A 26043-nucleotide genomic window follows, 5' to 3' on the forward strand; every position below is an offset into this window, starting at 1 on the left:
TTTTTATTCTACAGGTAGCTTTGTAGAACCAGCGCCCTGATCCAGAGTTCTTATTTCAAAGGTCAAATTTTATGTTTGATGAAAAGTCCACTGGCTTGATGGCAGGGTCCTAACATAGACACACACAGACTCTTCCCACCATTTCTCTCCACAGTGCACACACATACAACCTTTTTTAAATATCAGGTTGATATCAAAATGATATTAAGGGGTTAGGGTTTCAAAAGGGGCCTGGAAACATGTTTCTGTGGAAAAGCCTGTATAATCCCTATTTTATGTTTGATGAAAAGTGAGTGATATCATATTTTTGACATGCTTGCATTTGGGTACTCTTGCCAAACGCAGCCATTGAGTTGGACGAGCTTTTGAGCTTTTGACCGCACACACAGTAGTATGTCTGAGTAAAAGCTATTAAAATGGCAGTTTGTCGTTTGTCTTTCCATATTAATTTAATAATTTTATTCATGAAATTTGACTGTTTTGGAAGAATTCCACATTCTTCTGCATCATCATTTCAAACACAGAAATATATTCCTGTGCAGAGAGAAATGGAAACGGTTTCCGTTCTGTTTTCAACAATGGACAAGAATCTCCTCTTCAGTAAATACCAAAGCAACACATCTGTGTAAAGCAAATTTGTGGCTTTCAGATGTGTTGTTCAAATGCGTGAGTCACATTCAAGTAAGATATAATAACCAATAGTATTTATACAGTTCCAATCAAATCAAAACAACCTTCCTAAAGTAACTAAAGTACTAAAGGAACTGCTGTAATGATCACTGTGATGGAACATTAAGCTGCCGTTCAGCCACCTGTTTTCAGATAAGACTTCATTTTAGATCTGAGGACTCTGATGATCTGGCACAGCTACTGCACTGACATGAACTGGGTCCCATCCTCCCATGTAAAACACCAGTCTGGTCACGTCAAGTAATTAGCAGGCGTAATCCACTTGACTCTGTGTCGTAGGAGACTCAGGACTAAACCACCTTCTGTGCAGACCAACGGAGCCACACGGCGTGGGAGTCTGCATGTTTGAAACCTCACCGTTCAGGAACAGAGTTCATCTTTGGCTTCTTCACCCCCCTCTTGCCTGGAATGGCTTATCTGACAGGCATCCTTTGGTCCTGGATCTAACTCTCGCTGACTGGTGGAGAATGAGCAAGAGAAATCATGAATGCTCACTAGACCACTACAAACAAGTTGAGGCGACTGGATACTGCAGGTGACTGAGTGAGTAAAAAGTATTTCTACTACATGTTCAGCGACTCGTGGGGATGGAAGAGGAGCCAAAAGCAACGGATGCCAACATACCCTTCAGCAATCCTGCATGGGTGTGGGTTTGATGTGTTGGGAGCACCTCTGTGCTCTGACGTCAGCTGCCATCTGCACCAGGGAAAATCACTGTTTATTTATTATTTTCCTGTCACTGGGAAATCACATGCTATTTTAATTTTTAAAATAAAAAGAAAGCAATAAGGAAAGGGAAAAAACATTCTATGATTTCGACATTATGAAAGAATGGACGAATAGGGCTAGTTTTTATTTTTACAAAATACTTTCAGCGTGATGTAATTTTGCACAGGGGTGACAGGCATGCAAAGTTAGTTCCTGGCTTTACTTTTTAATAGATTGGTTAATGTAAGCCTTCGTAGAAGTCAGATATAAACAGTCTTCTTCAGGAATTAGGCCAGTGACCACGGTCAACAGTCAATCATCAGGTAATGAGATTAACCCGACACGCAGCCCAACAGACTCAATCTGTCCACCAACACACAGGAAGCAGGGCGCGTAGATGACTTTACAGTTTGTTTTGTTGTGTGTATGTAAGTGTTGTAGGTGAGAGCCGGACCATGCAGAGTCCAAGACTGATGAAGGGCGAGCCTTAAGACCAAACTGGGTTTGTTCCAATGACTGCATCATAGTTCTTAATATATTTCTAAAAACAACAACTACAGTTTCTTTTGCAGTAAGATAGAAATGTGTGTCTTTATCTCTAAGAGACGTCGGGTTCTTGGACCCGGTTCTGTATGCTCTGGTCTCTTGACGACAACACTAGTTTATTATGAGTTTTATTCTGATGCCTCCACCTCTCTCAACAACACCACTCTCAACAACTTCGATACACTCCAATCTGAAATCACTGTTACTTGACTGTGCAGCCGTCAATTCACTTTTCATTTTACATGCATTAATTATCCTCAACCCAGAATTTGATTTCTTCTGCTTCTATCTATCCCAATCTCTTTGACTGTCCAAATTGTGGAGAGGAATTTAACATGTTTGTGTCAATGTCAATGTGTTTTGAACAGGAACAGTCATGGGATGTGGTGTTTCCAAGTCAAGCCAGTTCCACAAACAGTCTGGAAAAGGTGATACTTGGCTAGTCAGTTGCAATAGTGGCAAAGCAGTAAACGTTCAGCTGTCTGGTGACTGTGTGACATGAACATGCAACCAAAAAGGTTATTCTGTATTTAAGCATCCACCCTTCTAGACCATTTAGATTTGTGTCTTTGTTTCATAATAAATGTGCTTTGTTTTTAACACCTCCTGCTGCTTTCAGCGGTGACAAGTAAGTGTCCTCCTCTGACCTCCGGCCTCTATTGCTCAAACAGCAAAAGAAATATAAATCCTGAACTTTTGAACATTTTGAAGATGGACTTTCCGCCCTATTCATAGTCATTGTGCCACTTTCAGCACTGAGAGCAGCCGTCCTGATTCAGAGGTGGTACAGGAAGTATGTTGCCCGCACAGAGATGAGGAGGCGATACACATGGCACATCTTTCAGTCCATTGAATACTCTGGTGAACAAGCACAGATCAAGGTGACTATTGAGTCAACTTTGCCTCCTGCTCTTCACCAACCCTACAGTAACTTCATCTCTTTCCTTTTCTCCTCACCTCAGCTTTACAACTTCCTCGGCTACCTCATGGACAACTTCACTCCATCCAGCAATGAGCGTAAGTGTTTTGGGCCACAAGTCTGTTGAGAAAGTCTGATGATCCTCCTCCTCCACGACTCCCCAGGGAACTTGATATCGCACATCTTCAGAGAGAATGACATCTGCCGTGACGCAGAGTGGGAGAGATATTTCTGCTACAAGAACATTGAAGTGCCAGACATTTACTCTGGACCACACCTCACCTTTCCGTTGACAGTGGAGCAAGCTGCCGGGTTGGTGGAGGCATTCAGAAACAAGAAGGTCGGTGCCTGTTCCAAAAGAATTGTTTGCTTAATTTTGTTCGCGTGATTCTAGTCACATTTTCAATCCTAAATCGATGCCATTAGCTAACAAGTCTTTTCCTTAGCAGCAGTTACACTCACGTTACGTCCTTCAGCTCCTACTGGAGACGTGGAAGATGCTGCGGATGTTGCCAAATATCAGTCGTGTTTCCACATGCCAGAGTAAAGAAATCACAATATGTGGTACGTATGAAGATGAATAAACCGCTTAAAATATTTTCTTTCATCAGCCAGTCCTTAAGATGACACGTTCATTCAAAGCGTTATGACAATCTAGACAGAACTTTGCTTCAAATAAGAAGAGTAGTTGCTACTTCATGTACTGTACTAGTTTTCAACTGCGAAAACATTTCAAGTACGGTCTTATGTATAATTCAGTGCTTATGTCTTCAAGCCGGTCTACCGAAACCTTCACAATCCAACATTAGAATTTTCTTCCACATCATTACTGTTGACTTAATTAAAAAGTTTTGTCTTGACTGTTTTTTGTTATTCTTCTTTTTTTCAATATGCTCATTTCCTTCACAGGTGATTTACATGGTCAACTGGAGGATCTTCTGCTAATTTTCTACAAGGTCAGTGATTATTATTATTATAATTATTCTTGTTATTATTATTATCAACTTTAATGTTCATGTCTTAAAAGTAGTAAGAAGTAGAGGGAATAATGAGCAATAGTATAGACACGTATTAATAAATACATTGACGTGACATACAAAAATATTGTCGTCAACTTTGCCTCCAAGTTAATTAGAAATAAAGGGTTTTTACATTTAAAAAGATCACTTTGTCAATAACTATAGTTGTGTATCAGAGATATATATTAAAAATTCCCACATATTTTATTTCATCCGTTTTGTCATTTCTCTGAATCCGTCATAACCTGAATACACTCATTCAATGCAGGTAAAATCTATACTGGTTTTGGTATAATGTTTGTACCCAAATATGTGCCTTCTCTGGGGATTACATTTCTCATGAATTCAATTGATGTAATGAATCTTGCTTTTCTTTAAGATAGAAATTCTGTTTATTTTTGGTCAATTAATCACCAGAATAACCTCATAGGCAATGAATGCTCAAAAACATGTTCAAAGCCTGAACTTGTGAACGCACGCACTGCAGAACAGCCAACAACAATGGCACACACAAAGACTGCTTCTGGGTGTGTAATAACTGAACAGTGCATCAAGTTACCTGCAACTTGAGTTTCATACAGGCTTGTTGTGTTGTTCTACACCTTTTCTTCATTGTGGCGAAAGTCACAGTATCAAATATAAATGTGTAAAAACCCAGGCAGAATGAAAAAGAGCCTCTAATAGCTGGGGTGGAGACGGGAAGGACGCCCTGTTCTCGTACTTCATTACAATTTCACTGCATAATGTTTGAGCATGAATGCTGCATGGGAACATTAAGTCAGACAACTGTAGCTGACAATTATGATATGAGTTCTGTAAGGACAGCCGGCCCTTGCTTTCCCAGATACAGGAGTGCTAGAAACCGTCATAGTTTAGTGGCCTTCATCATGGATGTTCTGGTTATGGCATCACACTGCATATATAGAATTGAAATTAGCAGGTTGTCTACCCCTGCCTACTTTGATTTATACTGCTTACACATCAAAATAAAAGTAAGGAATGATGGGTAAATTAACATTTGTTTTCCCATCAGGTGTGGCTTAGTTATTCTCAAAGACAACTGAAATCATTGGATCATTTACTGCTAATATTCCATCCTTGTGTTTGTAAGAAATGTCATTTTATTTTCTCTTGAAAATATATCTCCAGATCATATCACAAGCACATGTCATGTTTATAGTTGTTTATCTATTGTTTTGAACCTTAAATATTTTGTGATCCATGCTTGTTTTGTGCCTGCTGACCTGACAGAACGGTATGCCATCTCTGGACAAGCCGTACGTGTTTAACGGCGACTTTGTGGATCGAGGAAGAGACTCCATTGAGATCCTACTGATTCTATTTTCCTTCATGCTGATCTATCCCCGAGATGTCCACCTTAACCGAGGAAACCATGAGGACCACATCATAAATCTCAGGTGGTGAATGAATTATATTGCCGTTTTATATAGCACATTCTGAAAGGTGCTATATAAATAAAATTATTATTATTATTATTATTATGTGACCACACTATCTATCTGAAATAGTTTTACTTGCTCTTTCTTTTACAGATATGGCTTTACTAAAGAAGTCCTCACCAAATACAAAGTAAGTCCTGTTGAAGGTTGTTTATGTGTATAAAGGGACAGAAGCCACATGTGGTCCTCCACAGATGCACGGCAAGCGCATCATGAAACTGCTGCAGAAGATATTCAGCTGGTTACCACTGGCAGCTGTGATTGACCAGAAGGTGCTGGTTATCCATGGTGGCATCTCGGACACTACAGACATGAGCACCCTTGCTAAAGTGGACAGACATCACGTGAGGACAACTCGTGGACAGAAGATTCATCACTTCAAGCGCTCATTTTTTAATCGTTTTATTCCAGTACGTGTCAGCGCTGAGGCCACCAAAGAGAAAACATCCGACCACAGCCAGGACGTCCATCGACTCAGAAATGGATGATGACCTGGTCAACCACAAGATCTTCCAACGACGTGCGTCCCTCGCGTTCCCAAGAACCATTGGCGCCCGGGACAGCTTCATGAACCGCTCGCTGCAGGATTTTTCAGACCGGATCAAAACCAACATGGACGACGAGCTGCAGATCTGCCGGCAAGCGTATCCCCTTTTCACCGGCACTGTAAACCCCCAGGTGGAGGAGGATGTCCCTTCTACATCTTCAGACTCCATCAACAGTGACGCGGACGAGGAGTGGAAGCAGGTACGTGCATGAGATGTGGAACATTTTTAGTGGAACGTTATGATGCGGAACATATGATGACATGACCTCACGGCTTTGCTCGGTGCAATACAGTCCTCTTTTGTGATCCACGTTCACGCACCATTGTCCCCTGACTTGTGAATGAGACCCTAAGACGGTCTCAGGGTTTCTCAGACAAATCCAAAAAACACAGTTCAAGCCCAGAGCCAACAGTGTCGCTAACATGGCATTAAGGGTCTGATGCCAGTCTTTTGCCAGATGCCAAAGTATTTGACTTGGCAGCTGACTAAAGTATCAAGGTAATCAAGGTTCGCCCTGTTTAACTGCTGCACTTGTCCTGAGGCTGGTGAAGTCCAATAATCCACCAGGTCAGTAATCTCTGCACCACTGCAATTTTCTTTCCAGCGCCACAGCGTCCACTGCAGCCGTGTATCAGTGTTTCCTTTGCCGCTCGCTGTGAGAGTTGTTTCTTTTCTGCATAAGCTGTCTTAAGTGTACAAAACCCAACAATACTGAAAAACCATGAGAGATGATCATCCACTGGGCACATTCACGCTCAAGTCGTCACCCTGATGTTCTGGTCTCAGATTCTGGACCTGCTGTGGAGCGACCCCATGATGCAGAACGGCTGCATACCCAACGAGCTGAGGGGCGGCGGCTGCTACTGGGGTCCTGATGTGACTGAGGAGTTCCTGAACAGACATAACCTGCAGCTCATCATCCGCTCGCACGAGTGCAAACAGGAAGGATACGAGTTCTGTCACAACCGCAAGGTGAGATCTCAGCTACTCTCTGCATATATATATATATATATATATATATATATATATATGATGATTTACGTCAATTAAAGACAAATATTTGTTTTCATTTATACTCATTCATGTTGTTTTCCTTCAGGTCCTCACTCTCTTCTCAGCATCCAATTACTACGATATAGGAAGCAACAGGGGGGCCTATGTCAAGCTCGGTCCAAACCTTGTGCCTTATGTGGTTCAATACCAGGCCACCAGCCAGACCAGAGAGCTGACTGTCAGACAAAGGTGCAGATTATTCATATCCGTAGTCGAAATCGTTAACTAAATGATAGTTTGGTGAAACATAAAATGCGATTTTTTGTTCATCACCGATATAAAGCACGTAGGGTAGGTAGGTTATTTATCCACAGGGTGTCTGCTGCCCCAGTGAACAGCACAGCAGTGAACTTGTCGTATTATATTGAGGAATATGTAGTATATTCCTCAATATAATACTAGTCTAGGGGTGCAACAAGTCGTTGAGCGCCACTCAATCAATTCGGCCTGACTGATCAATGTTGTGATCCGTATACATTGGCAGCCATACGTACGATAAGTGAGTTTGAATTAAGTGAACTCTCTCCAGAAATACTGAAATTATTCAGCATTTATCACGTATTGTGACGACATCTATTGGATCACACCTAACAGACCTTGGCGTGGAGTCAGATGCAAAAGATATTTTGTTTTATAGCGCCCTCTGCTGGTAGAAATGATAGCGCAGCTTCTTGATGTATCAATCTGCCTGACTGCTGATCATATTTTCACCCACCACAAGCAACTTTGCAACATCACCCTGGCAACAGAGTGACCTGGAATGTTTTTACTGAATTAAATGACATTGGAAACAAGCCAACAAACAAAAATGAAAATGCAGTGAATGGGGTTGGGAAAGTTCCCAACAGCCATCATGGTGATGGAGCTCAGACTAGGCTCCTACTGGCCGTTCTTACTTCGCCTTCATTCTCGTCATTCCTTCCTCTTGAAGGATCCTTATTACAAACTGCAAAATAGGAGTCAGGATCAGTCCCTGAGCTTCAGATGCTGCTTGAGGGCGAATGGGGTTCCAGGGTTCAGTCAAATGTCGTATTGAGACACCAAGTCCAGCATGGATCTTTGTACACCATACTCAATGATCACTTTTAACCAGCTGTGTTTGTGACTGTCACCTCTGACCTCTGCAGCGTCGGTCGCACAGAGCGTTCAGCCCTCAAGGTTCTGAGAGAGCAGCTGTTTTCACACAAGTCGGACCTCATCTGTGCCTTCAAAAAGTTTGACCTGGACAACACCGGTGAGTCTGGTGACTGTCCCACAGAATCAGGTTTCTGAAACGCAACACACCTTTGGCCGGTGCAAGTACTAGGTGGAGCTAAACATGAGCTCATTGTGTGACGGGTGTTTCATGAGATCACAGCACAACTTGTTCACAGAACATCCAGTTTCCTTGTTGAATCTATTCACTGTCATTCCCAACAGTCGTTACATAATTTAGGGTGTGCTCCAAAGCCCTCATGATTTCTGAGCACTTACATCCCTCTGAACTCCTTCCCTCCAGGCCGGCTGTCACTGAACGACTGGGCCTGTGCTCTGGAGAGCGTGATGAACCTGGACATCCCCTGGAGGATGCTGCGCTGTCAACTGGTCACCAGCAAGCTCATCAACGGCATGATCGACTACAACGAGTGGTTCAATGAGCTTGCCGTCAAAGGCCTGCACTCTGACGTAAGAACATCAGCGCGTGATGAAAAATGTCTTACCTCGCCCTGTCTCATGGACTTCCTCCACAGCACATCGACCAGGGAATTCTGGAGACGCTGTACCGGCATCGCTCCACTGTGGAAACCATCTTCAGAATCGTCGACACTGACAACTCCGGTAACTTCCTCTTACCCCATGATTGAGTCTCTGTGAGTGATGAGTGAAGACCTCCGAGACGTACCGAGGTCAGATTGGAGAAACAATCGCTCCTGTGCATCAGAGCTGAGAGAGATCAGGTCGCTTCATAAGGCTAAATCTACTCGCCACATGAATAATCACATAAACACTTAGAACTTGTCTGTAGATTCTTCCACGTCCACAATATATATGCTCTAACATGACCATCACTGAGCTTGTGCATTCTGTGGGGTTCTCTGGGACGTGCTAGTGCTTTAAACAGACTTTCTACATGGGAGCACAGTTCATTGCATCACCCTGGAGGTATTTGCACGAACATCTTGGAACTGTTCATTTTTCAATGAGCTTGGACGGTTGTTTTACTCATATAACTGCATACTGTGTTTCATAAGGCCATGAGGTTTGCACGGTCCTAGTGCCTTTAAGTTACTATTATAAAACCCACAGCAGGACATTCTCAACCTGCAAAATATTTACTTTAGTTTGCACAATCAAGACAAATTTAAATGTTGAATAACACGGCCACATTGTGTGTTTAAAATAATAATAATAAATTGAACTATTGAAAGCTCAAAACTATTCAAAACTCTGACAGCCCTGCATTAAATTTAAGTAACAACTGTCTGCCCCATAGTTCTACATGTGGAGTGCTGCGGTGATTTGCCGCGTCAGATTCCAAAAACCCATTTGCATAGCTCGGTCGTATCTCATGCAGGAACCGATGTGTCCACATTGTCTTCATCTCACATTAGCGATGAAAAGGCCTGTCGGACAAATGAACATCAACAGAACGTTCACACCATCGGTGAATCCGACAGATTGCTTAATCGTTAATCCTCTCAGATTGAAGTCCTCCCAGTGGAGATTAACCCACTGATCTACTCGTTAGTTCACACGTCTTCCCAACTCAGGTTTCATCTCCATGGAGGATTTCCGGCAGACGTGGAAACTTCTGAGCGTCTACCTGAAGATGGAGTTCACTGACGAAGCCATCTCTGACCTGGCCGTCACCATCGACAGTAACCACGACGGCAGCATTGACATAGATGAGTTCATGGAGGCCTTCCGCCTCACGGACAAGAAGAGCCGCCTGGAGCGAGGGCGCAGCATGTTCATGGGGACGGCCACGGACCTCACCAAGCTGGACGAGAACCCCAACATCTGAGCAGCAGGAGGCGCCGCTGCTGCTGCTGCTGCTGCTGCTTTGACGCACATTCAGCAGCCGCTATGGATTAAAGGGAGACGAAGGTCACAGGGACCTGTCCCTGGCTTTAAACCCAAGGTAGAGCGAGAGTTCTTGATGCTGTCCATAGGAACGCATCACTGTGTTTCATCTACTAATCCAACACTGATTTCAAGGATCCAGTTTCACGGGGAACAGGAAGTTATTTTAAATGGCACCCTTCATCACCGCAAACCTCTGCAAACTTCTGAAATGATCACGTTTTATCTTAAAACTAATGAAAAGCCTTACTTTGATTGCATCTGATCAAAACAAACCATAATTTTGTTTGAACGTGAATTATAAATCAATCATAATTCAAATCACTATATTTTTATTTAATAAATAAAGTATGCTATTTCACGACGGGATATCAAAAACTAACACCAATTACAGTCCTGTTCATTTTGGCATATAGAGGGATCCTCTAAGACTGACGGTGACACGTACGATTTAAGATCAGCCGTAGAATCTTTATCAGTCTACTTTGTAGGAAAGGTCTCAGTTTGAATTCATACCGCGTGTTTATTAGCTCCGCCAATGTTCAGTGTTCTGCAAAATAATGAAATCACGTTGGGTGGTTCAGCTTTGTGTTTGCGTGAGGACAATTGTAGATTAGTTTCCTACACCGAAGCTGTAGAGAGTCACAGAGAATAAGCTCTCGAATGAAAGACATGTTACTGGTGCCTTAGCGGTAGAAAACAAGATGTTGCCAATTACTGGAAGATTCGCTGAATTTAAGTGGAGTTAACTGTTAGGTTAACTGTTCCATCACATTTTTAATTTTAATAATTTGACATACCAATTTGATGGCAAGTTAATGTTATTTTAAGGATACGCAAATCCATGTAAGTGCTTCTTTCGACTGTGAGACAGTATTAGCTATATATATATATAGAGAGAGAGAGAGAGATGTTTTCATATTTTCCACCAGAGAGCGACAGATACCAATTCGAAAGCTCGTAAAGATGAGAAGTTGAGAAATCGTTAAACCGCGTCAGAGGGACAGATTTCAGGTTCCAACCATGAACATCTGTCAGTTCGCAGCAGCGATATTCCGCCCAGAACCGATGCCCATCCTCCCCTGTGTCAGGAACGACACGCGGTCTGAACGGAGCTTTCTGAAAGCCAGATCTTTGTTCACAATGCAAACCATTTACACGCACTTTGATCGAACGATCAAAGTTAAAAAAAAAAAAAAGTTGTTGCCAACAACAAATAAAACCACAGACTAACTCGTAAATTATGAAGAACCCACAGTAGAAACTTGTATTAATGTGCAGATTCTTTCCCCGCTGCTTCAGTCAAAGCCACATCTTGTACATGTGTCCTCAGCAGTCGTTCAAAAATCCCCCCTTCATGATTCCTTGCCCCAACGAAGGGCCTTAAAAGTAGGACAAAGAAAAAGGGGGTCATTCTGTTGAAGCCGCAGGGGAGGGGGGATGACAAAAGTGACAGAAAGATGAATGTAATATCACAAAATTAGTGAAAGCAAATGCACGCGCACGCACACACACTTTTACTGCTATCTGTACAGGACCCCAGCCTCTCACCCTAAACCTAACCATCCAGAACAGAGGGCTAACCTGAACCAGGACTTGGAACCAAACCTAAAATGAGAATGACCCAGTTATTATGATGTCTTCAACCTCAAATTCAGGGATAAACTTGTTAGGACCATCCAGTCAACTTCTGACTAAGCCAACTGCCCTCACAAGGAGGTGTTTTCTCAAGAATTGGTCCTCACAAGAATAGATGGATCATTCCCACACAAGCAAACACACACACACGGTTGGCATTTTGACATTAAAGGACTCGTTAACATGACAACATGAGTGCAGGCCATGAATGCATGAAGAACTGCAAGCTGCTCCGGAAGACAGCGAGGCAAACATGAAGCGACACAGGTGTCCTGATTTGTGTTGATGTTCCATTTTCAACCTCCTGACTCACTTTAGTGCTTGTCATGAAAGATTTTTGGTGGAAGAAGCAAAGTTAGCAACTCACTGACACTACAGTCCGACATCAAAACATGGGGGGAACTGAGTAAGAAGGTTCTTTTCGTGGAACCAGAGCGTAGAACCTTCCTGTTTTACTCTTCATGTTACTTCTTTTTCTGGTTTGTTTCATTAGATGACATATCATGTTCACGAGTGTAACACCTGTTATGCTGAACAAACTTGTTTCAATCATTTAAAAAAGTGTAAAAAAAATAAATAAAATACTATCAGCAATCCATTCTTTAGCATTTCATTTCCCTTGTGAGTTCACTTGACCCTCCCTTCCAACAAATACTTGCTATAGGCATCTCAATTTCCCACCATGTCTTGAAAATTTTCTGCTAACGTTTTTTTTTTTTTTTGCAAATAGAAATTTCGAATATTGAGATATTCATTGAGCTTTGAAAGCTGGAGGATCACTGAGTGTGTAAGTCAAATCAAGTGTAATTGAGAACAGAACATACTTAAAGTCAAGACAAGTGACAACCATGTGACCTTTGCACTGAAATGCAACTTTTATTTTATTGCAAATACACTAAAAATGTTTACAAAAGCACAGTAGAAACATTTGTGCAGTGTAAAATATCAAAAATTAATTTGACGTCATTTTGCACCAAGCATGACAAAGATTGTCACTTTCAGCAGCAAAATTAATACGGGCCGTGGTGACACCTTGGACCTCGGAACAGCAGTTGCTGTCGTTACATCAATGTTGGAGGAAAACTGAGACGAGAAAAACAGAACATGGTTTGGCACGCATGCCTGACCGGACCGGAGGCTTCATTCATCTTTTCAAACTAGTGACACCTTGTTAGCTGGAGACAGTCAGCCTTCCCTACTCTTCCAGTCTGGTAACATGGACAACAATTGAAGAAATGTGCTTGGACCCAAAATCATGCAATAAAATGATGGAAATGTTTACAGACTGAAAGCAAAACAAAAACAAAACATACACTGTATTGCTTTTTTGTAATACTGAGATCATCAGCTGTTCACAGCGCACTTGGATTAGTTTGTCTGCTGTAATGCCGGCGGGAATGACTAGCAATACCTCTTTTCTTGCCTCGATGTTGACACACATACACACACGCGTGCGCACACACACTCTTTGGTCAAGTATGGAGGAGGGTGGGGCTCGGCGGCGGCTCAGGTTGTGTTAAGGTCTCTGAGGTTCAAGGATTCTGGGACATCCCACCACAGTGATGTCGCCTGGCAGCAGACAGATTTGGCTAGGAGCTTGTTGTGAGCGCCTGTGAAATGTTTAGCGAGGCTTGAGTGAGAATCGCTGAATGAAATGGCAACAAGCTTTGGCCGTGGTGTGCTCAGGTGAGAGTTTACAACTCCAGTCTGATTAAAGGTGACGGCGACTTTAGCAGCAATGACAAAATTCTGAAGTAATTTCTAAGAGAAAACAAAAGAAGACACTCCAGTAACGCAGCAGAAACCTTCAGACAAACCAGTTGAAATGTTCAGTACACTTGGACCACACACACACAGAAGATACACAGGGCACAACTTTCCAGGCAAAGTGTAGGGAATTCTTCCAATTCACCCACATTGGTTTGAAATGTGACAGGTAAGACAAATAGTGATTCAAGTGCTGCTGCCTGACAGCTTAGCGAGCCTGAGGAGTCACTTCGACTGAGTCATGGCACTTTGACAGTCCCGAACAGATCACTCGCTAGCCATGTGGGATGAGCATCAGATCCAAATTGTGCTTTGTCTCAGCGGCCCGGAGTGGTCCAAGTGAGTGTCTCTCAGCACCCGTTGGAAGTCCTGCTGGATGTTTGGTCAGCGGCATCTCAGCAGTTCTCAGTAACTACGTAGAAGGATATTTGCAGATGGGGCAGAAACGTCATAAGGCAGGATGCGGGTTCGGGTAGGGTTGACCATGTGACAACGCCTAAAAAGGTACGAATTCACATCACAAGCTGCTTTAGATATCAGTGTTTAACTAGTGTTCTAGGAGGGCGGGGGGTGGACCATAAGTGTTAGGTAGGAAATTGTGATATTTTGGCTCAGTCTGCCTCTTATCCCTCATAAGAAGCAAAACTACTCTCAGCCCTGACAGATTACGTCCTATAGCACCCCCTGGTGGAAGCTGAGGGGCTGGGGATGCAGGTCTGTGTTACAGTGTTCCCTCATAAGGTGGGGCAGTTGGGTGGTAGGAGGCAAAGCAGTCTTTTACTAAACATGAACCAGGATGTGTGGTCTCACATGGTCCCCGAGCCCCCACTCCCCGGCCTATGCACTCTGTCGCCTTCCTGAGCTCCACACCGGGAGGTGGTGAGCCCCGGTAATCAGCACTTTTGGGGTTCCACAGGGGACATGGCAATGTAGGAGCCGTTTTTAACGGGTTGGCTGGGTGGGGCGTCTGGCGACTCGTCAGCTTTGTTGCTGACCTGAGTGTACGCCGTGTCCTCCTTGGCAGTCTGCACCGGACAACAAGAACAAAAGTCAGTCATCTTGCTCTGCGGCACTTAAGATAACAACAACATTCAAATAGAAAATGTTATGAAATGTGAAACATCATCTGACTAAACAGCCAGAGCGGCAACTGTGCGATTCCATGCGATCGAGTTTATTTGTCATGTAAGGCTGATATGTGATGGTTGCTGACAATAGCGATGCTCGTACCAATGCTCATCTTCATGTTTCTGCCACTAGTGATTTACTTTAGCAATTTATATTGTCTGAGTGCTGCTGGCTACCTGGTGTTTATCTGGCTGATGTTAAATAGTCAGCGTTACCAGCTACTCCGATCCACTGAAAGGGACCTACTTCTTAAGTCTCCAAAATGACCTACCAAGCACAAGTTAGGTTTGCTCAAAGAAGAATCAGTTGTTGCTGTTTAAAAAAAATGACACGGCAATTTAACTCAAGCACAGTGGAGTCTCCCGGTGTCAGGGTTCACTGTGTGACAGTTCAGTCTCTGAACTCACAAAGATCATAGAACCACTGGGGGTCTTCAAGACTTTACAGTTAAATAAGTGGATAAAATGTGTGCTTCCACACCTGTAAATCTTTGATTTGCGTCATTCAAGAGTGTTTGATCGCTTCTCTGAATTGCAAAGATAAATGAGAGTTCAAACTCTTTTATTTCATTTATCTATGGCTATTTTGTTTTTATCTATGGCTATTTTGTTCGCATGCAGAGAGGAAAACTGCATGTTTCGCCCTGCAGTATCTTTATCTTCATGTAAAAAAAATGTAAAAATTACCGTAATTTCTGGACTATAAAAGCGCTACTTTGTTCTGCTAAAATGTGGATTTGTACAGGCAAACGGTCACATCTGATCACAGGCAATTTAGTGACATTAAAGCCAGCACCTTCAGCCACTGCTCCGCCTCCACAGCCAGGAACACACACTGGCGTATGTGTATAAAATATTTTATCCATCGTAAATCTAGTGAGTGTGGTTTATATTCGGGTGCACTCATCAGTCCAGAAATTACGGCAAACTGAGTGTGATCGCACAGAAGATGATATGAAATCATCAGAAATCGCACAGTCACTCTCAAGCACTGGTTCACAACACCACCAGATGGCTAGCAGCACAGAAAATCCAAGGATTATGCTTGGTGCAAACTTAAGAAACAGATGATGGATAACAAGTTTAAAAGAAACAGCAAACGAAAACGTAGAAAAAAAATTAAGACTTACAGTAAAAGAATGAAAAGCTTCAGTAAAATCAATACGTTTTACTTCATTCTAAAACAGAAAAGGGGAAAAAGGGGGTTACAGGAAATCAAAATTGGTTAATACAACATGTATTCACATTTGCAATTAAGCATCAACATTTCCCTTCAATGCAGTTTCACACCAACATGTAAACAGATCTAGCAAAACATTACTAAAATGTGAGCTGCAAGTGAAACATCAGTGCCAACAATATGACAAGGTTTATACAAACAATCGCATTTTAAGAAACAATGCTGGTATTTTGTCACACAAACACTTCTGTTCTCCTCAAAAGTACAGCTCAACCAGCTGCGTCTTCCATAAATTGCGTCATTTGGGGTTTCACCAAATACCCAGAAACACCAAGATGTACAAGACGCACAGTGTGCAACCACTGCAAGAGCAAAATCAAGCACTTTTGCTGTACCACACATGGCAGCTCGTATTGCAAGGCATCACCCGCAGATCACAGACACATGGATCAAACATGTTGAACTGAACTGTTTTTTCTTTAACTTTAGTGAGTTAACGGTTAGTTGTACAATTGAGTGTCAAATAAGATACACTCCTGATCCTTGAGCTGGAAGGAACTGAACTGCAGAGGTGGACTCCCGAAAATGTTTCTCGGACCAAGTCTGGACGGTGATGTGACCAACAAGTGAAATATCTACCTTGGGCTGTGTCTCTTTGCGTGAGAAGTTTGGACCACCAGGTCGGACAAAAGGCGGCGTGTTGAACAAGTCAACAGATAAGATGCCAGGACAACCAAGCGACCTGAACTACAGTAACCTGAGCCAGGTGAAGCTGAAGGCCACAGAGGTTATCGACAAGCGGACGAGATAAGATCGTGAGCTGATGCTGGTCGTGAATCACACAACCACTACCGGTCAGTGTACTTTGGTCACTTCTGTCTGGTTAGTGCATGTCCAGCTGAAAGACAGGTCGTCATTTTGATCCAGAATGAAGAGATTAAGTGGCCACGCAGCAGCTCCCGAAACACGGGACATTTCCTGTGCATTTCCCGTGATTGCCACAGTTAGTCCATCGTCCATGAACGCTCCTATCTTCATACCCTCCTTTATCACACCTCATTGGTTGTCGTCCTTGCCTTCTTCTGCATGGTACATCCAAGGCTAAAATTCCCCAACCAACATGCTCCTGACTTCATCACACAGTGCCACATATCCCTGGAACCAAGGCTTCCTCTGGATCCACAAGGACACAGTGCAACTCCATTCCAACCGCTGTACTTTCAGCAACCTCAGAGCAAACAATTGATCTGTGGTGCTTTTTCTGGGCAGTGAACCATACTGTTGTACAATAATGGTGACTTCTCCAAGTCTAGACTCAATGACTTGTTTCCCACACCTCCATGGTGTGACTCATCCACTCCATCCCTCTATAGTTGGTACAGCTATACGCGTCAACATCCCCCTTAACATCATTCTTGCTTTCTCATCCTCTACCATTTTAAGCTACTCGTCTCATTCTACATATCACTGTAGATCTCAATATTTTGTCTGTCCTCCCACCGGAGACCACTTTGTCACAGGAGCCCTGACCATGAACACCCCTACAACTCAGCACTGTGGATCACAGAGGAACACAAACCTCCCCAACATGACAAGGCGAGGGATCAATGAGAACAAACAGTTTAAATGGGAGTGTCCGTGGTATTAAAGTCACGTGACCCAGAAGATTGCCACATGTAACTTCGGTGCTTCTTACCTTCTTCTGGCGCTTTCGGCAGAACAGGACGACCAGAACCAGCAGCAGGATGAGACCCATGCCCACGATGAGCAAGGGGAAGTTGGACACCAATGTCACGATTAAGAGCAGCGTCCTCATTTGAGATGCTGACTCATCGTCGATGGTGGCCGTCTGCAAAACACAGACAAGTTGCTGACCCGATGCTTACTTCAACTTGCTAGTTTCTACAAGTGACCTCTCACCTCATTGACGAACATGATCGGGAAAATGGTCTCATTTATGAACTTGGTTTGTCTGTGAGGGGAGACAGGGACAACCAGGTCACAGGGGGGACATCTGGCTCAACATGTGGCCAACCAGTCAGGCAACAGCCGTGTGGGTCAGAGGTCAGTCACTTACGGGAAGCCTTGGATACGCTTCAAGATGATGTTGAGCTGGGCTCTCTTGCACGCCCGAATTGGGACTCCTGTGGTCTAGAGGCAGACAAGGACGAGGTTGAGGCACACATGATGGACAAGGTCACGTTTCAACAATCAACTTATCATCATGCTGCAGAATATGCCGTCCTTGGGGCGTTTACCACACAAAAGCTGACCTGAACACGTTTGGGGGTAAAAAAAAAATCTCTTCGGCCCTAAAACGGCTTTGAACCTTGAAGATCCTCAGAAAATAGAGAAAAAGACAACCAAGGATGTTTGATATACTTGATCTTATCAATATTTGTAACGTCAACATAATTTCCAGTGTGATATTGAGGGCCATGCAGGGTCAGCCACAGAAGAATGTGACTGCCGTCTGAACTCATGGTTAAGTTCTCTACCGTATAATCAGCCTTCAGGATTAGCAAAAGTCATGTGGTGTGAGGTCAGATTAGTCAGTTTGATATCATTTGTTCATGCCCAGGACTGACAGTAGTTAATTCCTGGATACAAAGCAGCGTACCATGTCAGGTGGGAGGACGTTTATTGCAATCCACCCACTCATCAGCAGATGATGTCAGAAAGCAAAGTTTATTAAAGCACAATTACCGGCTGCAGGTCCAGGTAGGTCTCGTGCTCCTCCTTGTTAGGGTTAAGGCCCTCAACCGCATTGATGTACTTGGGGTCGGCTTGGTAGAAGTGAGGGAAAGACACCACGATGGGAGCGCCTGGAACAAACAACAAGCCAGCATAAGTCTGAGGCTGTAATGCTCGGAAAAGATAAAGAGAAAATGCAAGATAAGATTAAGAATATATCACACTGGGTCTTTGTAGGAGGCGATAAGGCAAGAACGTGCAGCACTTAGTGTTGAGATATTATATATATATATATATATATATATATAAACACAAAGTATTTCACAACGCACTTGCTGAGGTTACATCACTCAACGCTTCTACAATGTCATGTACAAGTCGGAGCACACAGTTCAACACGCTCAGTTAATCATTCAACCAATGACTGGGTGAAATTCTCCTAACAGTATGACACACCAGAGAGAAGGCAGGAGGATGAGGACAATTTTTCAGCGGTTAAAAAAAATGGGGGGGGGGTGTCATGTGGTGCCAGTCTGGGGACTTCAAAGTGGGTTTAGGCGCTATGGTAACGGAAAAGGGGGAGTCCACTTACCTTCTCGGCAAACGCTGACTTTAAGCACGCCAGTGCCGAGACAGTCGCCGGCCGGCACACAGAATCCCTCGTTGGCAGGGTTATCTTTGGGGCTCATGAGCACATCACTGGGGGGTGCGAAGCGATACGCCTGGATGCCTTTCACCTCCACGTCTTCCACATACGCCAAATGAATGGACCTTGACAAAAAGAAAAAAAAAGCCGTTGATAACAGGCCATGTCAAACGTGCTTCACTCTTATCAGCTGATTCGTAAATACATCATACTGCTTATCAGAATTTCCTTCCAAAGGAATTCCTGTATGATCTGCCTGTAAACAAAGAGCCATACCTGCAGAGATCAGCAGCGAAGATGTAAAGCAGCTCATTCCTGTTAATGAGCGGATGGAAGACGGCCCCGTCTGTGCCGTTGATCATGTTGCTCTGCTTGGATGACCACCAGGACATTTCCCTGGTGAGGTGAGGGGAGAGAAGCAAGTTTAGAAACAAAAGTTGGAAACCATCACATATAGTTTGGGGACAAACAAAGCATTTCTTTCCTAAGCAAAGATATGTGGAATGTTATCGTAGTCCAGTTTCTTCTCTTCAACCCTCATGATGTCCAGGAAAGACTAGAACCATGTAAAATGTCCCCTGTGGCTCTATTTCAAGTCCAGGCAGACCAAGCATCAAGCCAGAAATTACAATAAGCAAACTTGTGTCTCCAGCGATAACCAAGTCATGACTCAGAGCAGAAACAAACAACTCAAGGGAACTTTAGGAGCTCAAGTCAGTCTCCAACAGTACATGTTTGAGTAACTGTACTCTTCAGGCCACAGTTATATATACTCGCAAATAGCTTGTTCTGTCTCTGACGGACAAGCGTTCATCATTTCTTCATTAAGTGCTGTGGTCAACATGTTGCACTAATTCTTACAAAGCTGCACAGAGACAAAATGAAACCATCAAGCAGTTCTTTCTACAGTACTGTGCCAGTCATCAGTCCAGCCATCGACCAACTGATTCTGGCTGTATGTAAATAGCAAAGTCACTATACAAACAATTGTTTAGCAATGTTTGTTCCAGTCAACACAATGTTTGGTTGTGTAACCAAAGCAAACTCAAGTTAGTTGCCCTCAAAATTATGTCACATCAACGGGGTATTTACCTCAGACCATTCCAAGTGTCAATCTTTCCATAATCCATGTAGTTCTGTTCGCCGGTGTGGAAGACAAATTCTCCTTCGTGGGTGCCATTTTTCTGTGAACAAGAAGAGATTCAAAAGTCGCTCATTGCTAAGCACGTCTCGGCCCCAATGGCAGGAGACAAAGTACTCCATGTGACTGTTGGTCAGAAACATTGATTTGAAAAACAGTCCAATCTTGTGTACTTACCAAGCTACAGTGACCAAAGGGAATAAAGTACATGATACAGTACAGTATAGACTGGTGAAGAAACCATAACAGGTCACATGCAGAACAGAGGCCCAGCCTTAAGATGAACAAAAACTGCTGCATATCTTTTTTTTTCTTGTAACGGCCAACAGCCCCGCAGTGCTGACGGGATTATTGAAATGAACAAATAAGTTCCCAACTTAATTAACTAATTTTGTGTGATTTGGGATTAAACTAACAAGAACCTTTATAACAGCCAATGGGCCTGTGACTTACACTGAAAAGCTATGGGAGGATTCGCATTGGAAATCACGGAAAAAGCAAGGCCAACTTTAGCCTCTCCTCCGCCACCTTAACTCAACGGTCACTTAAGCAAATCCATGTTGTACAAACTAGGGTCACATAAGAGTTTTGTGGGCGCTATTGTTTCAGGGAAAAGGCGTCTACTTTAAATCATTATGCACTTCGAGCGCTGCTTAATAATGTTCATTTTACGAAAGCCACGCTCAAACTCAGCAATAGCAACGACCAGCGCGTTCACTGCTTGAAGGGGGACTTGAGCTACTTTGGCGCTGATGATGCCACTTCACCAAAAAGCTGGTGTTCCTGTATTTCCTTTCCAGCAGAACGAACCCCCACACTTATCTGGCCAGTTAAATGTGATGGCAGTCGGTCTCCCACTCCTCAACCCAAGCTGATCAGTTGTTTTTTTTTAACCAAGAATGAATTTAGTCTTTCTAGTATTTTGGAGAACTGAGGCACTGACAGTGCTCAGTAGAGACTCAAGTTTTGCTTGTCAGCCCCTTTGTGAATACGGATGACCTTTGCAACCTTCATCATTTCCAGAAATGTTGCTGTTTCAGGTTACAGAATTATGTCAAAGCCTCGCAGATGCAGTCTATAGTTTTACGATGTACATGTTGATGCCCTCACTGTCTTCCGATGTCTTGCTCTAAAATGTTGATACCATGTCCATAATGTCTTCCTTGACTGCTCCACTCATCCCACTGGCTTGGACCTACACTAGAGAGTGTAGGTAACGAAAATAAATAAATAAATGATACATTTCTCCATGATGTCCTGCTTTTCTTCTATCTTAGTGCCTTCAGTATTTTTTTAAGTCTTGCCTCAGGACAAAATCCATGAACACGTCAGCACATCACGAAACCAATATCAGCTCAGAAAAATGGTGGCCACACAAGCTCACTCGAGTCAAAAATAACATCAAACAATAGCATGAAGACCTTACCTTCCACATAAGTCCGAAATAATCGTCTATCTCAGGCTTCATGGTTTTAACTTTGGAGAGCAGGGGGTCTTGGAAACCCCAGAGGACCTCATGGACAGAGCGTGTGATGAAGAGATCCACACCCAGGTTTTTAGTGTAGATGGAGACCAGCGAGCGTAGCAGAAAGTTGTAGGAGTTCAACTCGTTCATCACTGCCTGGGGGTTAACGGTGATCAGACACATTTTATGACACAAAGAAACAGACTTTTGCTGATTCAGATATTGACAAGATTGACATGGTGAAGGCCATGGATTCTTACCACGTAGGGGATATTGACCGTCGTAAGCATGTCCAGTTCAGGGTCACCTCTGGACTTCTCGGGCAGATACACAAAGGACTTGGGGTTGAGGGCGTAAACTTTGGTGCCATTCTCCAGGAAAGTCACATTTTCCCTCGGCCTGTACTCCCTGAAGTGGATGCGGTGACGGTGAAGATCAAAAAAATAAATAAAAACTGAGGCCAGAGCAGTCTCTCACCTGTAGGTGTAAGGTCCGATTTGTTGCAGGGACGCCTTCCCGCCCTTCAGAAACACTTCAGGATTGGTCACATTGAAGAAGTAGTACTCCATGTAAACAGGTGGAGGAGGATTCTTCCACGACTCGAAAACTTGACTCTTCTCTGTCAGGGTGATTTCCTGTTAGAGCAGAGGAGTTCACTTTAAACAAACAAATACAGCCGCTCGGACAGGTTCAAGTCGTTCAACTTTAAAGTGACAGTTTAAAGTTCCTGCACACGTTCATCACAAAGACATCATAAACAACACACTCAGGCAGCCTTTGTTGACTTCCAACAAGGGAATTTCTTCTGATGTGTGTGGACTCCTATTTTGGGTGATTTATAAAAAGGTTTGCCAGTTAGCTTACATGAACAAATCACCTTTGTGAAGGCTCATTCACCATGTTTCAGACACACAAGTCTATGTATTCTCTGTGTGGCCAAAGACTGAGACATGACCACTGCCTGATCATCATACCAAGAACTCCAAGAATTTAAGGAGGCCTGACCAGAGATAAATGATGTGCTGAAGTGAAACCAGATGTGGCCAGACAGTGCTGGGAGGATCACTGAGAATCCTGTTGAGTAAACACTAATAATCAGCAAGCTCGCTCCCTTTTAAAGAAGTTGCTGTCACGTTGAAAACCATCATCTATCTCGTGTGCCTCCCGCTTCCAGCTGGTGACCAAGACTGAATGTTCAAGTTGAGTCTGCACCAACTTTGAACAGTGAAGAGCCTTCACCTCTGTTGGGTTAACAACATTAATCTGGTTCTTTTAACAACCAATACCTTGACAGCAGAGTCAAAGATCATGTGTGCGGAGTGCTGCGATAAGAGTCCTTCACTTGCTGGTGGCCTTATTGAATTCCTAAACTAACAATAACGTGTGTTACTCCTTAGCTAAACAACTTCAGGCACAGATCAGTAACACAATATTGATCGCAAAAGCTCCCCCTGCACAGTACAAAATGTTGCATTTATCTACACATCAGCTGTGCATTCACACCAGAGGAAACAAAAAAAAAAGGTGCTGTGTATTCACAACAGCTAAATCCGCATGAAAGAAGTTTGACTTCACAAAACACTGCGGAGAGGAGTGGCATGAGAGGGCGTCTCTTTTCAGCGTCGCTCACAGGCAGCTAAATGATGCCCTGCAGGGCTAAAAAAGTCAAGAAATTCCTCGCAAGACACTTAACAATGTGGCCTCCACACCCAGCTCAGCAGACACAAGAGTGCGTGTCCCGGGGTTCACGTTTTCCATTTGTCCAAAACTAGTCGCTTTACATCAGAGAGCCTCTCGCAAACACGAGATGGGCTGGGTATAAAAACGGTGGGCTTGACTTAGTGACAGATTATTCAGTCATAGAGAAGTTAACCGGAGTTTCGAACCTTCACGCCAGTGAAATGAATGTTAACTGGGGGTGGGATTGAGCGTCAGCTGCCGGTATCACCCCCCATTGCAAAACTACAGTCGCATATAAACAGAAAAAAAAACCCACATACATACATATAATACACACATATATACATATACAATACATACATACAGTTTGGCATTTCGGAAATAACATCTTGACTCATTGGTGTTGAACACTTATGACAGCAAAACAAACGTACTGTCTTAACTTCATTTTTTTTCGGTTTACTCGTTTAGTTTAATGATAACGGGCCACGTGCGGCAATGTCATCCCTCTTCCCCGGTTACACCAGCAACACCGCCACTTCCACGTTAATGTTTAGACCTCCAAGGGACGATGAAGTCCCTTCCCCCATCCATCCAGACCACACACCTCCCCCCTGAGCGCTCTCTGTTGGTGGACATTACTCTGACTCGGTCACCGGGTTACAGTAATACTGTATATTCTACAAAGCGATTCACCCGGCTGGAAGGTCGTGAAGCAATCGTGAAATACTGTTCGACTGCGCGAACACTCTGAATTGTGAAAATGAAACTTGTGTCGCAAAACAGCGGTCATCATCTAAGACGGGGAAATGGGCGAGGTGTCATCGCTAGAGGCAGATATTGATATTGGTATGTCTTACCTGTTTTAGGCGGCTGTGGATCATTGTTTGGAAGACTTGAGCCACGAGGAGTGCGATCCCCACGATCAGAAGGTGAGCACACACGATCCCGGTGGCGTAAATGGCACAGGACCTCCGAGTCATGACTGAATCCCCCCCGAAAAACTTCCGACAAAATACTTGAGCTGAGGGCGAAGAAGTGTCGAGACGCCTCGTCTCCTGAGCAGCACCTCTGGGCTTTAAACTTCTTCTCCTGGTGGCATCCGCTGGAGCGAGATACACTGGCACTTGGGATGGTGTGGAGAGAAGACGAGGAGTGATCTGCTCAGAAGCGACGGCGGACTGAAACAGCAGCTTTTCTACACAGGAGGCAGAGCCGCCGCCTCCTCCTCCCCTTCCTCTGCGCAATAATGAGCTCGCTCAGGCGAGAAGCGTCTCCACTCCGCGTGCGTGTCCGCAAATGAGCCAAACAGTCGAGTTGTGTTTTTCAGTGATCAGCTCCATTATACTTCGCAACTGGCCTGAAACCACTTGAGTAATCCATGTAGATGTCGTTATGCATATGCAGTCCAAACTAAACAGTTTGAACAGTGTTTGGATGAGAAGAACTAATAGCCGGGTGAAACCTTCGTATTCGCCTCGATCATTTCCCAAATGTTAACGTGTCTTTTACAGTGTTCCGTGGTTTGTACACACATTACGCGCTCACGATGACTCACGCTGAGCGGCGGTGACGCGCAGTGTCTCCTTAAATTGAGCCCAGTGTGGATTCAAATCATCGCCTTTCAGGCAACGCTCATCGCAGGCGAAGGCGAGGGACGCATCTGATTGGCTCTCTGCCAAGCCGTACGATCACGTGTCATGAACGCTGATTGGCCGTGCGGCTCTGCGTAGGATCAGCCAGCCCGCGGATTGGCCAGACGCTGATGTGCACGATGTTGAATTTGATCGACTGATTTCGGGGCGGGGCTCCCATAAAGGGGGACTTGACGGTGGGAAGCTGCTGAGCCACAGATGTTGCGGGGATGGAGATGCTCACAGACGCAGACGTTTCACTCCCTTTGTACTGACCTTTTAAAAGAAAACAAATGTGCTCACTCCACACAATGCATGAACCCCAATACCCTCCTAAAGAACTGCTCCATTTACAAGCATATTATTTACGTGGAGGGGATATGTCAGCCATGGTTAGTTTTGTGTTTTTAGAAACACAAAACTCCACATAAGTCATGTGATCTTTGGGGATTATTATATTGCATGATATGCAAGATCATCCGAAACAAATCCAGAATGCCAGAAAAAAAGTTTTTTCATATCTTTTGTTTGGATTTTCAGATGATAAACTTATTGTTGTTATTATTATTCATTAGACATAAAATGAAATATTTCAAGCCTTTATTTGTTGAAGTTTTAATGGAAACTGGCTCAGTGGCTCTGAAAATTAGAATATTAGATAAACTCAATAAAGCAGGAAACAAATGCAACACTTCTGAAAATAAAAAAAATTGACTTTTATTTTGTTTTTGTGGTTTTAAGTTTTCTCTCCTTCATCCTGCTTTTCTGATTGCTTTGAGGCCCCTCATAACACTCTATTGTGGCTCCTTTGAATTTTTTTTTCAATCCAATCTGCAGTGTTATCTTTATTTAGTCAAAGCAATTTGAATATGATGGAGTTAATAACGGCACTCACCATGTAAGTATTTTGAAATGACTTTTTGCTTTTTGAAAACCTGAAAAAATAAGATACAGATTATAATATTATTTCAACCCTTCCATCACATTTGTACCTTAAGTATACAAGAACATAACCAGTTGGTCAGATTCAACATGGAGTGGTAAACAATATGTGCAGAACAATCT

At 43.5% G+C, this 26043-nt stretch overlaps 2 protein-coding genes across 6 annotated transcripts; one reads left to right on the top strand and one right to left on the bottom strand.

Moving 5' to 3' along the window:
• Positions 1-971: 971 nt before the first annotated feature.
• ppef2a (protein phosphatase with EF-hand domain 2a) lies at positions 972-12952 on the top strand. Of its 5 annotated transcripts, XM_053871044.1 has the most exons (18): positions 972-1233; positions 1832-1900; positions 2313-2572; positions 2698-2825; positions 2907-2961; positions 3028-3203; positions 3313-3427; positions 3773-3819; positions 5134-5300; positions 5436-5472; positions 5537-5686; positions 5754-6089; positions 6677-6862; positions 6990-7132; positions 8071-8177; positions 8442-8608; positions 8674-8761; positions 9694-12952. In XM_053871044.1, the coding sequence occupies exons 4-18, from the start codon at positions 2757-2759 to the stop codon at positions 9945-9947; spliced, it is 2097 nt and encodes a 698-aa protein (XP_053727019.1). In that variant the 5' UTR covers positions 972-1233; positions 1832-1900; positions 2313-2572; positions 2698-2756; the 3' UTR covers positions 9948-12952. The 5 variants fall into 5 exon arrangements, with proteins under 5 accessions (XP_053727019.1, XP_053727018.1, XP_053727020.1 ...); XM_053871043.1 differs by lacking the exon at positions 1832-1900; XM_053871045.1 differs by lacking the exon at positions 972-1233 and having other exon boundaries at positions 1249-1900.
• On the bottom strand, positions 12496-24863 carry scarb2a (scavenger receptor class B, member 2a). Its single transcript, XM_053871059.1, has 13 exons — positions 24205-24863; positions 22142-22299; positions 21925-22072; positions 21626-21820; positions 20151-20242; positions 19335-19454; positions 19005-19183; positions 18425-18543; positions 17796-17869; positions 17639-17690; positions 17415-17567; positions 15669-15716; positions 12496-14436 (listed from the first exon to the last, which is right to left on the bottom strand). The coding sequence occupies exons 1-13, from the start codon at positions 24325-24327 to the stop codon at positions 14305-14307; spliced, it is 1593 nt and encodes a 530-aa protein (XP_053727034.1). The 5' UTR covers positions 24328-24863; the 3' UTR covers positions 12496-14304.
• Positions 24864-26043: the final 1180 nt, after the last annotated feature.

Source organism: Synchiropus splendidus, chromosome 7 (genome assembly GCF_027744825.2).
Source record: "Synchiropus splendidus isolate RoL2022-P1 chromosome 7, RoL_Sspl_1.0, whole genome shotgun sequence".
Classification (NCBI taxonomy): Eukaryota; Metazoa; Chordata; class Actinopteri; order Syngnathiformes; family Callionymidae; genus Synchiropus; species Synchiropus splendidus.

What these genes read in the sequence shown, in the direction of transcription:
- ppef2a (XM_053871047.1), top strand. Translation starts at nt 2,321, where the DNA reads ATGGGATGTGGTGTTTCCAAGTCAAGCCAGTTCCACAAACAGTCTGGA. An exon ending in CTAAAGTGGACAGACATCAC is followed by an intron (nt 5,687 to 5,753) that starts GTGAGGACAACT and finishes GTTTTATTCCAG; the next exon opens with TACGTGTCAGCGCTGAGGCC. An exon ending in TCAAAGGCCTGCACTCTGAC is followed by an intron (nt 8,609 to 8,673) that starts GTAAGAACATCA and finishes CTTCCTCCACAG; the next exon opens with CACATCGACCAGGGAATTCT.
- scarb2a (XM_053871059.1), bottom strand. Translation starts at nt 24,327, where the DNA reads ATGACTCGGAGGTCCTGTGCCATTTACGCCACCGGGATCGTGTGTGCT. An exon ending in ATCGGACCTTACACCTACAG is followed by an intron (nt 22,073 to 22,141) that starts GTGAGAGACTGC and finishes CATCCACTTCAG; the next exon opens with GGAGTACAGGCCGAGGGAAA. An exon ending in TTCGCTGCTGATCTCTGCAG is followed by an intron (nt 19,184 to 19,334) that starts GTATGGCTCTTT and finishes CTTTTTGTCAAG; the next exon opens with GTCCATTCATTTGGCGTATG.